We start from the raw sequence: 14114 nt of genomic DNA on the forward strand, positions 1-14114 counted from the left end.
GATGCGCAGTCAACTAAACATTAATGTGTAATGCCGCACATGGAAGAATGAGACTGATGTGTGATTTGGAAACGAGTTACGTATTTTAAGTACATAAAAATGGAACAAGTAAAGGGTAAAAGAAGTTGTGTTGGTATTCTACGGCAGCTAACAAACACAACCTCGTACTTTTATTTAATCTCTCATGGCCTTTTGTTTTTCTAGCTGTAGATCTCAAATAATTCAGGATTATTCTTCATTTCTATGCTATCTGGAAAAAATGTATGGGATAAATTTTTCATGTGCAGCTGCTGTGGTGGAGATGGTGGTGGTGGTGGTGATGGTGGTGTCAATGTTTACAAACAATGGAGCACGTGGCAAAGGAAGACGCAGGCGGTGAAGGGCAGGCTGTGTTATGCTCCACCTACGATGACCTGCCCGGCCTGCAGCCCTGGGTGGTGGCGCAACTCAAGCAGCTCAGTGAGTAGGCCATCCTAGTTTGATTTATGACACCATCCACAGTCGCTTAAGACAAAATTTAGCATGCTTAGTTGTTCACCTCTCATGTGACAAGCAGTGTTAAGCTGAATGTGGTGACGTGTGGTGACGCAACACAAGCAGTGCAGTCAGTAGGCCAACAGAAACTGAATAATAAGCACTTAGCCACTATACAAACAAGAGAAATACCATCCCTAGTTGTCACCATGTGCTTCATTCCTATGTGATCTAATTGTAATTCTTATGTGTATCAATCTTTCACTCATTCTGGCACCACTATGTCTTTCAAACCCCTACAGCAAACCTCAATCCACATGACCACTCATGCTCCACCACCGATACAAAGCTAAACAGATCCACAAAAGAAGAAGAAGACCATTCTATCCACCAATCCTCACTACCACACTAACCTCCTTCAGAGATCCTGCAGCCAACGCCCATCCAGCAGCACTGCATCCCGCCAGTGCTGCAGGGACGGGATGTCATCGGGGCAGCCAAGACAGGTTCCGGGAAAACTCTGGCTTTCGTCATCCCAATCCTGCAAAAATTGTCCATCGATCCTTTTGGTATTCACACCCTCGTCCTCACACCCACACGTGAGCTGGCCTTCCAGGTGTGTATGTGTGTGTGTGTGTGTGTGTGTGTGTGTGTGTATTTACCTAGTTGTAGTTTTACAGGGCCTGGGCTTTAACCTCATGTGGCCCCGTCTCCATATCTACACTTATCCAGTTTTTCTTTAAAACTATGCACACTTGTTGCAGACACCATTTCCTCACTCAAACTGTTCATAGTCTCAACACGTCTTAGCGGGAAACTATATTTTTTAACGTGTGTGTGTGTGTGTTTACCTAGTTGTCATTTAGAGGAGGGGAGTAATCTTTTGTGTGTGTTTGTGTGTGTGTTTACTATGTTATTCAAAACTTTTTTTTTTTCTATGCAAGAGGGGAAACCATTCAAGGTCAACAAAAGATTGAAAAAAAAAAGTCCCAGAATGCTAATTTTGTTGATAATAGTTTAGTAATTTGTAATATTTTCCTTTGTTACATTCGAACCTTCATTCATTTTATTAACTGTCTTCGTTGTTTTTGTTTCTCTTTTACAAGTTTGATATTTGTGTTTTTTTTTATTGTGCATAATTAGTTTGTCCAGTCTAACGACACAGATTGTTTGGTGCTGGACTAATAGCATTATTCTTTACATTATCTATAAATATATCATACCTATTCTCTTCTGGCCAATAAAATAATAATAATAATAATAGTGTGTGTGTGTGTGTGTTGACAGGACTGAGTACCCGAGTGTTGTGTTTCAGATTGGCGACCAGTTCCGTGGCGTTGGAGGGCCGGTGTCGCTGCGTCTGAGTGTGGTGGTGGGTGGCCTGGACATCGTGGGGCAGGGTCGGGAGCTGAGCCACGCCCCACATGTGGTGGTGGCCACACCGGGTCGCCTCGCTGACCTCCTGCAGAACTCCCCAGACTTTACACTTAAGAGGTCATTGTTCATTATTATTGCTGCTGTGGTCTGTTCTTGTCACCTTATTGAAGTGATGGAGGTGCAGGGTAGGGAACAGTGTCATTGTGTGCTGTGGGTGTGTAGCTGGCTGTGGTGTGTCAAAGCTTCCACGAGGGGCTGATAAGGCTGAGAGTGTGAATGAGTGTGTGTGTGTGTGTGTGTGTGTGGTGCCTTGTCTGACATACCCTGTGTGGAATTGCCAGCCAGATAGACAGACAGAAGGACATAGTGGTAAAACAAAGAGCTGACCAGTTACTCTCTTCCAGGATCAAGTTTTTGGTGCTGGACGAGGCAGATCGCTTGATGGATGGGAGGTTCGACAAACAGCTACAAACCATCTGGGCTGCACTGCCAGAGAAGAGACAGACACTTCTCTTCTCAGCCACCATCACTGACAGACTGCAACGGATGAGAGAGCTGGCCACCTCACAGGCAAGACACACAGACACACACACATCTATCTTCCCTAGCTTGTGGTGGAGTGGTGGTGGCTTGGATTAACTAGCTGTGGGAGGATGTGTGTGTGTGTGTGTGTGTGTGTGTGTGTGTGTGCTTAATATTTTGTGTGACAGTGATTGATTTAACTCTGTCTGTTTCTTTGTCTCTAGATTGATGGATAGACAAAAGGATAGATAGATAGATAGATTAATAAATAAATGAATAGATAGATTACTGCAAGCTTAGTATAACCTGCAAGCTTAAACTGACCTACCTTACCATTGCAGGCTTTGATAGGACACTAGCAAATTTAAAATGACCTACCCATATGAGATTAGCAAGCTTACTATGACCTGCAAGCTTAACCCCTTCAGTACTGGGACATTTTTACCTTGAGATTTGTGTACCATTAGGCCATTTTATTGACATTATGAACAGTATATGGAAGTGAGATTAATAGCCACGTTTTCACTATTTTAACCCCGTCAGTACTGGGACACATTTTTATTTTGAGATTTGTGTGCAATTAGACCATTTTATTTACAAAAGGAAGCGTCTATAGAGGTCATGAGATTAATGGTTAGAGTCTTCACTATCTTAATCCCCCACATGAGGTTTTGAAGCTGTATAAAATCACTAAATAGTAACCAGAATGAATATAAGAATGGATCATGGTAGTCAAAGGGTTAAACTGAGTTATCTTATCATTGCAGGTCTTGATATGAGATTAGCAAGCTTACAATGACCTACTAATGTGAGATAAGCCAATTTTGTTCAATATTACTCAAGAAGAAAAGTATAAGCAATAATAATAAACAAATGAACAAGAAGTAAATGAATGAATAGATAAAACAGGAGAAAGAGAAAAAATGTTGGCAAATTGAAGGAAAAAGAAGAAAAAGAAAAGTAGAAAAATGATAATAACAAATTGAGCAAAAAGTAAATAAATAAATAAAAACAGGACAAAGAAAAAAATGTTGGCAAATTGAAGGAAAAAAAAATAGAAAAGAAAAAGGACATCTTAAAATGCAACTCAAAAAGAAAAGTAGAAAAAATGATAAGAAAATTAGTAAAACTAAATAAATAAATAAAAACAAGACAAAGAGAAAAATGTTGCCAAATGAAAAAAAAAAAAAAAAAGACATCTTAAAAGCACCACTCAAAAATAAAAGAATAAAAACTATAATAAAAAAGTAAAAAGTAAATAAGAAATGAAAAAAAACAAGAAAGAAAAATTGGCTAATAGAGAGAGAGAGAGAGAGAGAGAGAGAGAGAGAGAGAGAGAGATCTTAAAAGCGCAACTCAAAACAAGTATAACAAATGATAATAGAAAAATGAGTAAAAAGTAAATAAATAAATGCAAAACAGGTGAAAGAAAAAATGTTGGCAAATGAAAGGAAAAGAGAGAAAAAGGACATTTTAAAAGCACAACTCAAAAAGAAAAGTATAAAAAACTGTAATAAAAATGAAAACGGTAAATAAATAAATAAAAACAGGAAAAGAGAAAAATATTGGTCAACTGAAGGAAAAAGAAAGAAAAAAAGAAAAAGATATCTTAAAAACACAATTGAAACAAGAAAATTAATTATAAGAACAATAAAGAAAATGAGTAAAAAGTAAATAGATAAACAAACCTAACCTAACCTGACCCAACCTAACAGCCTAACCTAATTTAACCTAGCCTATCCTAAACCTAACCTAACCTAACCTGACCTAATCTAAGCTAACTCACACCTAACCTTAGCAGACCTAACCTAACCTAACCTAACTTTGACCTAACCTAACCTATCCTAACTTAACCTAACCTAACCTGACCTAGTTCAGTACATCCTGCAAGCTCTGTGTGACCTACCGTATGTTTGCAGGTGTTTGTGTGGCAGGCCAGGGAGGGAGGGCAGGCCACAGTGAAGGAGTTGAAGGAGCAGTACGTCCTGGTGAACCCCGTGGTGAAAGATGCCACTCTGGTTGCCACGGTTCTCAAACACACCGAGGAGAACCCAAGAGAACTCATCCTCATCTTCACTGATACTTGCAAGAGAACTCAGGTTAGGGTGGTGGTGGTAGTGTGTGTGTGTGTGTGTGTGTGTGTGTGTGTGTGTGTGTGTGTGTTATTCACCATGGTCGTCTGCTGGTCACCCAGTCAGTCTCCCCATTATGGAGCAAGCTCAGAGCTCATAGACCGATCATCAGGTAGGACTGAGACCACAACACACTCCACACACCGGGAAAGTGAGGCCACAACCCCTCCAGTTACATCCCGTACCTATTTACTGCTAGGTGAACAGGGCTACACATTAAGAGGCTTGCCCATTTGCCTCGCCGCTTACCGGGACTCGAACCCGGCCCTCTCGATTGTGAGTCGAGCGTGCTAACCACTACCGTGCTGGGACACATTTTTACCTTGAGTTTTGTGTACAATAAGACCATTTAATTGACATTATGAAGGGTCTTTGGAGGTCAGAAGATAATGGCCACAGTGTTCACTATTTTAACACCTTCAGTACTGGGATGCATTTTTACCTTGAGTTTTGTGTACAATAAGACTATTTTATTGACATTAATCCTCCATGTGAGTTTCTGAAGCTGTATAAAGTCACCAAACAGTAACCAGAATGAATAGGGAAACACATCATGGTACTGAAGGAGTGAAGTGCAATTCCCCCATTCCTCCCCAGGTGCTGAAGATGCTGCTGGGGGCTCTGGGTATTGAGAGTTTGGCGCTGCATTCCATGATGGGGCAGAAGGACCGACTGGCTGCCCTCGCCCGCTTCAAGTCATCACAGGTCAAGATTCTTATTGCCACAGACCTCGCCAGCCGTGGACTTGACGTACCCCTGGTGAGAGAGAGAGAGAGAGAGAGAGAGATTGGCTGTTAGGAAAATTAATAAAAAGAAAGAGATGAAAGGAAAGATAGATACAATTTGGGAGAGAGAGAGAAAGAGAAAGAGTATATGCAAGTATGAGAGACAGAGAGACAAGTAACAAGCATAGGTTAGGTTAAGTTGGTGCTGAGAGAGAGAGAGAGAGAGAGAGATTATGCAGGTGTATTGAAACAAAGAGACACTGACCAGTCAATACAAGCATAGATTAAGTTAGGTAACTGATTGAGGTATGGTTAAGTTAGGTCAGGTTAGGTTAGGTTAAGTTTGGTTAGGATTAGATTAGATTAGGTTAGGTTAGGTTAGTTTGTTAGATTGTTAGGTTAGGTTAGGTTAAAGTTAAGTTAGGTTAGGTTAAGATTAGGTTAGGTTAGGTTTCCCTCTATCAACCATTCACCTTCACATGACAGGTTGGTCTCGTAATCAACCATGTGGTGCCAAACCTTCCCAAGACGTACATCCACCGTGTTGGCCGCACTGCAAGGGCCGGCAGGAAGGGCACGGCGCTCACCATCGTCACTCCACATGAGATCAAGGTCCTGCTGGCCATCGAGGGGGAGACCAGGAGGAAGATGACAGAGATGAAGGTAAAGGGAGGATGAGGGTTGAGGGGAGAGGGTGCTGTGTGTGTGTGTGTGTGTGTGTGTGTGTGTGTGTGTGTGTGTGTGTGTGTGTGTGTGTGTGTGTGTGTGTGTTCTCATCTTTCTCTTCACCTTCCCCATCTTGTTCTTCCTCTTCTTCTTCTTGTTCTTCATCTTGTTCATCATCTTTTTCTTCTTATTCTTCTTTGTCATCTTCTTTTCTTCTTCTATATCCTCTTCATCATCATCTTCCGCCTCCTCCTCCTCCCCCTCCTCCTCCTTCTAGTATAACCTAACCTAACTTAATCTGCCCACACCACTCCCAACCCATCCTATCCACCACCACCACCACCACCACACCAGATCTGAGCCAGCCTCTCCACACACAGGCGGATGAGGCCACCGTAGCGCGGATCATGAAGCAAGTCAATGTAACAAGGCGGATGCAGGAGATCCGCCTCGACCAGACGGACTTCGACGAACGACGTAACATAAACAAAAGAAAACGGATGATTCTGGAAGGAAGGTAAGGATGGAAGAGGAGGAGGAAGAGGAAAGAGAGAGAAGAAAGAGGAGAGAGAGAGAGAGAGAGAGAGAGAGAGAGAGAGAGAGAGAGAGAGAGAGAGAGAGAGAGAGAGAGAGAGAGAGAAGATTAGAGGAGGAGGAGAAGAAAGAAAGAGAGGGAAGATTAGAAGAGGAGGAGGAGGGAAAGGAGAGAAAGATGAAGTAGAGAAAAGGAAGAGGAAGAGGAAGGAAAGTGAAGAAAGAGGATGTTTAGAGGAGAAAGGGAAGATAGAAGAAATAAAACACTAGAGGGGAGGAGGAGGAGGAAGAGAGAGAGAAAGAGGAATTAGAGAGAAGGAAGAGGAGGAGGAGGAAAGATTGAAAAATTTTGTTTAGAGGAAGAAATGGAGGAAAAGAGAATTGGAGGAAGAGGAACAGAATAGATAGAGATAAAGTAGAGAAAAGGAAGGTGTAGAAGGAAGAGGAGGAAAGGGATGAAAGTAAAGATAAACAGAGGAAGAAGGAGAGAAAGAAGAGTTATGGACGAAGGAAGAGGAAGAAAATAGTAAATGAAGAGAGAGAGAGAGAGAGAGAGAATAAAGCCAGTTCAAATTTACAGAGACCCAGATGAAGAAGAGAAGAGGAAAAAGAAGAAGATGAAGAAGACAAAACAAGAAGGGAAGAAAGAGAGGCTGACGGTGCTGCAGGAACTCATGAAGGAGGGAGAAGAGAGAGATGAGACAGAACAGAAGATGGAGATAAAGAAAGATGTTAAAGGGAAGAAGAGCAGTGTGATAAAGGGAAATAAATCAAAAGGAATAAAGATGAAGAAAAAGGGGAAAAATGTGAAGAGTTTAGGTGTTATTAGTTCGAAGGTGAAAAAAGTGAAAAAGATAAAAAAAATAGCAAAATAATATTAATTGACGATGAAAGAGAAGATAAAGAGATAAGGAAGGGGAAGAAGAGCAGTGTGATAAAGAAAAATAAGACAAAAGGAATAAAGATGAGGAAAAAATGGGGAAAACATGACAAATTTATCTGATATCAGTTTGAAGGTGGAAAAAAAATGAAAAATGTAAAAAGTGTAGCAGTGATATTAATTGAAGATAGATTAGAAGATAAAGAAAAGGAAAGAAATATAGTTTGATAAAGAGAAATAGGACAAAAAGAATGAAGATGAGGAAAAAAGGAGAACACATGGTACAGTGGAAGGATGCGTGCTTTGGGATCCGAGTGGTCTCCAAGCGCACAGGTTCGAATCCTGTCCACGGTCCGAGTGTAGGTTGGGCTTCCTCACTCGGGGCAACGGTTTCCTAACAGGTGGGCTTTGAGATAGGAGGGACTCACAAAAAGTATCCCCTTTATCCCAGAAATTCCCAAGAAAAAGCCCATTTGATATTAAAAAAAAAAAATTATCTGATATCCATTTGGTGAAAAAAACGTAAAGAAAAAAAAAATGTATCAAAATAATATTAATTGATGATGAAAGAGAAGATAAAGAGATAAGGAAGGAAAGAAGAGCAGTTTGATGAGGAAGAATGGAAAATGTGTCATCAGTTTGAGGGTGAAAAAGTAAACAATAGAAAATGATATGAAATTAAGGCAGAAGAGAAGATAGAGGAGATGAAGGAGGATGTGAAGGGGAAGAAGAGCAGTGTGATAAAGAGAAATGTAACAAAAGAAATGAAGATAAGGAAAAATGGGAAAAATGTGATGAGTTTAGCTGGTATTGGTTTGAAGGTGAAAAAGTAATAAATAAATAAATAGAAAATACAGCAAGGTAATGTGTATAATTGTGTATAAGTGAATGTATCTGGAAATAATGAGCTTGTATGTTGTGTATGTATTCATTGGTTCACTCATACATATACATACTTTAGCTATACATCTGTTGAATCATTGTTGCCCTTCGCTAGTTTTCCTTCTAGCATTGAAAAAAAAAAAAACACACACACACACACACACCTGGACACACTGGTCTACACATTCCTTGGTCTTGAAATGTGGTGAACTTAAACACAACATCCTAGTGAACATATTTCATTCTGGCCGACTTACCCCTTCAATACTGAGACACATTTTTACCTTGATTTTTTTGTATGATTAGACAATTTTATTTGCATTAGGAAGGGTCTGTGGAGTTCAGAAGATTAATGGCCAGTCTTCACAATTTCAATCCCACATAAGTTTCTGAAGCTGTTTGAAATCACCAAATAGTAACCAGAATATGAAAATGTGTCCTGGTGTTGAAGGGGTTAACACGCTCCTCACCAGACCCTGAAGTTGTAAGGCACTGCAAACAAAACAAATTGTGAATGTTTATTTATTTATTTAAAATAACATCACAGCTTACAAGAAAGAACTGGCAGAGTGGAGAGATGGACGAGACAAATGTGGAGATGGGAGATGAGGAAGGAGGTGTGGAGGAGGGCAGGGAGGTGGAGCAAGGGCTGTACTCTGAAGCGTTTTGTTTTCTTGTCACAAACACTCTCCCAGGACACAGTAATGGTAGCTTTGTGTTAGGTTTTCATGAGTGTTTCTCCCAGCTAATGGTAGAATTATTGTTGACTCACTACTAAATAAAATAAGAGGTGGAGTAAGGCCTAAGCTCTGAAATATGTGGTTCTCTGGCCAGAAACATTTTTAAGGAACACAAACAGTGGCTAGCTCCAGGTTTTTTTCATGAGTGTTTGTCCTAGCTAATGGCACTGAATTATTATTGAGTGGGGAGACTGGACTGGAAAAATGGAGAGCAAGATCTGTACTTTGACATGTTTTGTTCTCTGACCATTCTGACATGACAGATGGTTAGATGGTTGTAGATTTCCAAGAGTGTTTCTCCCAGCTAATGGCACTGACTTGTTTCTATGCTCCACCAAAGAATGGGAAGCAAGATCTGTACTCTGAAATGTTTTGTTCTCTAACTATTCTGACATGACACATATGGTTAGAGAGTGTTGGGTTTTCAAGAGTATTTCTCCCAGCTAATGGCACTGGGTTGTTGTCTCACTGCTCAACTAAAGAAGAAAGGGGAGCAAGATCTGTCTGTACTCTGAAATGCCTTGTTCTCTGACTATTCTGACATGACACAGATGAATAGTTAGTACTAGGTTTTCAAGAGTGTTTCTCCCAACTAATGGCACTGGGTTGTTGTCTCACTGCTCGACAAAAGATTGGGGAGCAAGATCTGTACTCTGAAATGTTTTGTTCTTTAACCATTCTGACATGACAGATAGTTAGATAGTGTTGGGCTTTCAAGAGTGTTTCTCCCAGCTAATGGCACTGACTCCACAAAAGATTGGGGAGCAAGATCTGTACTCTGAAATGTTTTGTTCTTTAACCATTCTGACATGACACAGATGGTTAGATAGTGTTGGGCTTTCAAGAGTGTTTCTCCCAGCTAATGGCACTGAATCATTGGCTCACTTCTATATCAACTTTTCCTGTAATGTTCTCAAGATTTTTCCCTCATAAAGAATCTTGGTATTCCTATAAAAACTTTTCCAGCAATGTTCTCAAGAGTGTTTTTTCCATTCTCACACAAAATTCTTACCAACTCTCACAGCAACACAAACTTTTAATGTCCGTTTCTTGAATGTTTTTCTCAAGTGATGGCAAAGAATTCTGATCAACTCACTGCTAAAACAAACATTCTCACATTGGAGTTATTGAATCATTAATCTTGCATTCTCTCCTTTTCTCTTTACACATCCAATGACTCCTCATGTCTGACAGAGCTCTCAATGTTAAATGGTGAACTGTATTGGTAAAATTATCAAATTATTATTAAAATCACAAAAATACTCTTCAAAACCTTAAAACGAATAACAACACATCTCATTTGTCTATCGCTGAATCAACACTCTTCAAAACCCACAAACTTTCAAGGCAGCTCCTCAGAATACCACCAGAATCATGAAAACTCTTGAAAACCTCTAAAACTTTCAATAGAGCTCTTTAATCAGTCTCTGGAATCCTGAAAACATCCTTCAAAACCCCAATGGTCAACAAAATATTACTGGAACCACGAAAACACTCTTGAAAACCCCAAAACTTACGATAAAGCTCTTAAACTAATCATGAGAAACATGAAAACACCCTTGAAAGCCCCAGGAACCATGAAAACATCCTCCAAAACCCCAGTGGTCTATAATATTATTGGAACCACAAAAGAATTCTTGAAAACTCCAAAACTTTCAACAAAGCTCTTAAATTAATCACTAAAGACATGAAAACACCCTTGAAAGCCCCAAAACTTCAATAGAGCTCTTAAAATGTTACTGGAACCATGGAAACATTCTTAAAAATCTCAAACTTTCAATAGAATCCTTTAAAATACTACTGGAAACATAAAAACACTCTTGAAAACCCTAGACCTCCAAATAGACCCCTTTAAAATATTACTGGAACCCTGAAAACACTCTTGAAAACCCTAAATTTTGAATAGAACCCTTTAAAATACTAGAAACATGAAAACACTCTTCAAAAATCATTAAATCTTCAAACAGACCCTTTTCCAATATTAATAGAACCATGAAAACACTCTTGGCAACCCCTGACAACCACTGGAGCCTGGTGAACATAGCCATGACAAGATAGAGGACACTTCAAAACACAGCCAGAGCATTTGTTAAGAGTGCATAGATAAAGGCAGGGGATGGTGAGGCAGTGTGGTGAGGTGAAGTAAGGTTAGGTTAGGTTAGGTTAGGTTAGGTGAAGTGGACAGAAGAGGAGGCAAAATATTTAGAGGTTATTTAGGTAGGGTCCATGAGAATACTAGAGAGAGAGGAAGAGAATGGGATAATACAGTGAAAGATAGAAAGAACTAGTGTTATGAATATTAAGATGAGAAATAAAATAAATAAGAATAAGACAAAAATTAACGAATAATGATGAAATAGTAGTAGTAGTAGTAGTAGTAGTAGAAACAGTCCACCAGCTTAACTTGCTCATTCAGACAACCACAAAACACACAAGTAAAAACCAATGTGTCTGTCTATCTATCGGTCTATTTCACTGTCGCAGCAGCAAAAAATCTTCGCGTTATCTCGTCTCCAGCGCCTAAAATCACTGTTTCCTCTGAGCCGTTTTGGACGTCCGGCAAGTAAACACAACTCGACCCATCCATATTGTTGTCACTTTTCCTTCTCCATTGCAGGGTTAGTTAATGTAATGCTTGACTCTATGTACAGGAGGGCAGAGGTGGACAGGTGGAGGGCTGGGTGGCTGGGAGGCAGGGAGAGGGGAGGTGGACAAGCCGCAGAGAGAGAGAAAGAGAGAGAGAGAGAGAGAGAGAGAGAGAGAGAGAGAGAGAGAGAGAGAGAGAGGGGAGGGAGAGAGACAGAGAGAGAGGGGGAGACGGAGAAAGACAGGAGGGAGAGGGAAGAATGACCGAATGACTGACTGACACACACACACACACACACACTGATAAAAAACATGAAAGCTAGTAGGAAGAGGAAGAATAAGAAGAAAAAAAGAGGAAGAAGAGGAGGAGAAGGTATCATTTGCTTGCCACCATCACCACCATAACCACCACCACCACCTCTCCATCATTTGTTTATGTACACTCACACACGTGCACACACACACACACACACACACACACACACACACACACAGGAGAAAAGAGAGAGAGAGAGAGAGAGAGAGAGAGAGAGAGAGAGAGAGAGAGAGAGAGAGAGAGAGAGAGAGAGAGAGAGAGAGAGAGAGTTTGTGAGCATCTCATATTTAGAAATTCCATTAGAGCGAGAGAGAGATAAAGAGAAGTGTGTGTGTGTGTGTGTGTGTGTGTGTGTGTGTGTGTGTGTGTGTGTGTGTGTGTGTGTTCTAGTCATTCACTCAGTCAGTCTGTTCTCTCTCTCTCTCTCTCTCTCTCTCTCTCACACACACAGGGAAGAACAACAAGTTTTGACAAAGAGGAAAAAGAAGAAGGGATTTAGAAAAGAACCTTAACAACTACTATTTATAAAGAGGTCTGACTTGTCGCCTCTGATGAGTATTTACACTGGAGAAGAGGAAGAGGAGGAGGAGGAGGAGGAGGAGGAACAATAAACAATAAACAAGGAAGGAAGGAAAGTAAACAAATCTAACTACACCAAACAATCTGAGAGAGAGAGAGAGAGAGAGAGAGAGAGAGAGAGAGAGAGAGAGAAATAAATAAAAAGAGAGAATGAGAGAAAGAGGGAGACAGAAAGTGAACAAGACAAAATAAAAAGAAAAAAGAAAAGAGAGAAACATGATAAAAGAGAAAAATAAAAGAAAAAACCAACAAAAACATTCCCTAACACCACCACAGTACTGGAGCCAACACTTAATTCAACACAAGACAACGAAAGACAGGACAGAAGGACAGAAAGTTATAGACAGCGAATAGGGAGAGAGTAAACAGTTCCACCACCACCACCACCACCACCACCACCACCGATGCGCTAGGCCAAGTAGATGAAGACGTTGATATTCTCGTCGTCTCTCTTCATGTACTTGTGTTCTATGAGCCACTCCAGCTGCTCCTTAATCAATTTCTTGCTGGGGAGGAACATGTTCTTCAGCATCTCCACCAGTTCCGTCTGCAGCTGAGCGTTGGAGATCCTCTTGCGCATCTTTAGGATCTTCACTATCGCTTCCTGTGGGGGTGAGATTAATGGTGAGGGGATGGTGAAGTGGTTAGAATGTTCAGTATGGGTGAGATGAGAGGTGATGGTGAGGTTCTGAGAGGGACAAGGATAAACTAAAGGGTTTGAATGAGTTTAGTGAATGAACACTCTTAGACACCTTTAGCTTTTATCCTTCACCAACAGCCAGGGGCATATCTTGGGACTGAAAACATTGGGGGCTGAGCTCAGACCCTTATAGGGAAATCTAGGTATCCTTCCTGGGACAAAAAGCTCTATTTCTGTTCTTTCTTTAGCCTTGTGGTGACTTCAAAATGTGTCAAAATTAAATTATATTATACAACTACAACTTCTTTACTCTTTAGTTACTCATTCACGTACAGTTCTGTTAGATTTCTTCTGGAGTTGAATTATCCGCGGATGCACAAGTCAGACGTCGTCACAGCCAAAAGCACAATATTTTAAGCTATCCAATTTATTCTAACCAACTTTTCAGGCAGAAACCTGTACAACTGAGGCTACATAAGGGATTCACCACTCTCTGAAACACTTAACATTATTCCTTCACCAAAAGCACAATATTCTAAGATATTCAATTCTCTATAACCAACTTTCCAGGCGGAATCGATTCAATTGAGGCCGTATAAGGGATTCAACACTCTCTGAAACCATTAATCTTGATCCTTCACCAAATGCACAATATTCTAAGCTATTCAATTTTCTAAAACCAACTTTCCAAGCAGAATCTATACTGCATAAGGGATTCAACACCCTCAACATCCTCAAATCCTATATTCCAAGCCAGTGGTTCTCAAACTTTTCACACTTATGGAACCCTTTTGCACTTCCTGTTATTGTTAGAACCCCTCCTATGACTCTCCATCCCCCAATATTAGTAAAAGGCCCCTCTGTCTCTTAAGTCAATGAAAACTCTCTCTCTCTCTAAAATACAAATACTTCCATCCTTTCATTACTTAATTTCATCTTTCGTCATTTGTCAAACGTATAAACGCCACAAAACTCAGCCCAGCTCTTCATGGATACAGGCATTTATACAGGGCCAGGCTGTACAAGGGAGTGAACACCCACAAGAATCCTTTCCTCACCTG

The 14114-nt window shown here is 40.5% G+C and overlaps 2 protein-coding genes across 3 annotated transcripts in view; one reads left to right on the forward strand and one right to left on the reverse strand.

Moving 5' to 3' along the window:
* The first annotated feature begins 296 nt into the window (after positions 1–296).
* On the forward strand, positions 297–8276 carry LOC123501050 (probable ATP-dependent RNA helicase DDX49). Its single transcript, XM_045249629.1, has 9 exons — positions 297–459; positions 897–1090; positions 1790–1968; positions 2256–2421; positions 4293–4472; positions 5103–5264; positions 5717–5893; positions 6277–6413; positions 7011–8276. Exons 1-9 carry the CDS (start codon positions 345–347, stop codon positions 7303–7305), a joined length of 1605 nt encoding a protein of 534 aa, XP_045105564.1. The 5' UTR covers positions 297–344; the 3' UTR covers positions 7306–8276.
* Positions 8277–12499: 4223 nt separating this feature from the next.
* The window catches only part of LOC123501049 (cullin-5-like), a 17312-nt gene continuing 15697 nt past the window's right edge, over positions 12500–14114 (reverse strand). Inside the window, exons 15-16 of one of the 2 annotated variants that reach the window (XM_045249627.1) lie at positions 14112–14114; positions 12500–13017 (exon numbers count right to left, since the gene is read on the reverse strand). The exon at positions 14112–14114 is cut by the window's right edge and continues 121 nt beyond it. In XM_045249627.1, the coding sequence (XP_045105562.1) occupies positions 12823–13017; positions 14112–14114 (198 nt within the window). In that variant the 3' untranslated portion in view covers positions 12500–12822. The remainder of the gene's footprint in view (positions 13018–14111) is intronic. The other variant, XM_045249628.1, reaches the window with a different exon arrangement.

The sequence above is a fragment of the Portunus trituberculatus genome, chromosome 8 (assembly GCF_017591435.1).
Source record: "Portunus trituberculatus isolate SZX2019 chromosome 8, ASM1759143v1, whole genome shotgun sequence".
Classification (NCBI taxonomy): Eukaryota; Metazoa; Arthropoda; class Malacostraca; order Decapoda; family Portunidae; genus Portunus; species Portunus trituberculatus.

Excerpts from the sequence above, each read along its gene's own strand:
- LOC123501050 (XM_045249629.1), top strand. The coding sequence starts at position 345 with ATGGAGCACGTGGCAAAGGAAGACGCAGGCGGTGAAGGGCAGGCTGTG. Across the intron at positions 4,473-5,102 it reads ATACTTGCAAGAGAACTCAG|GTGCTGAAGATGCTGCTGGG; the intron begins GTTAGGGTGGTG and ends ATTCCTCCCCAG. Across the intron at positions 5,265-5,716 it reads GTGGACTTGACGTACCCCTG|GTTGGTCTCGTAATCAACCA; the intron begins GTGAGAGAGAGA and ends TTCACATGACAG.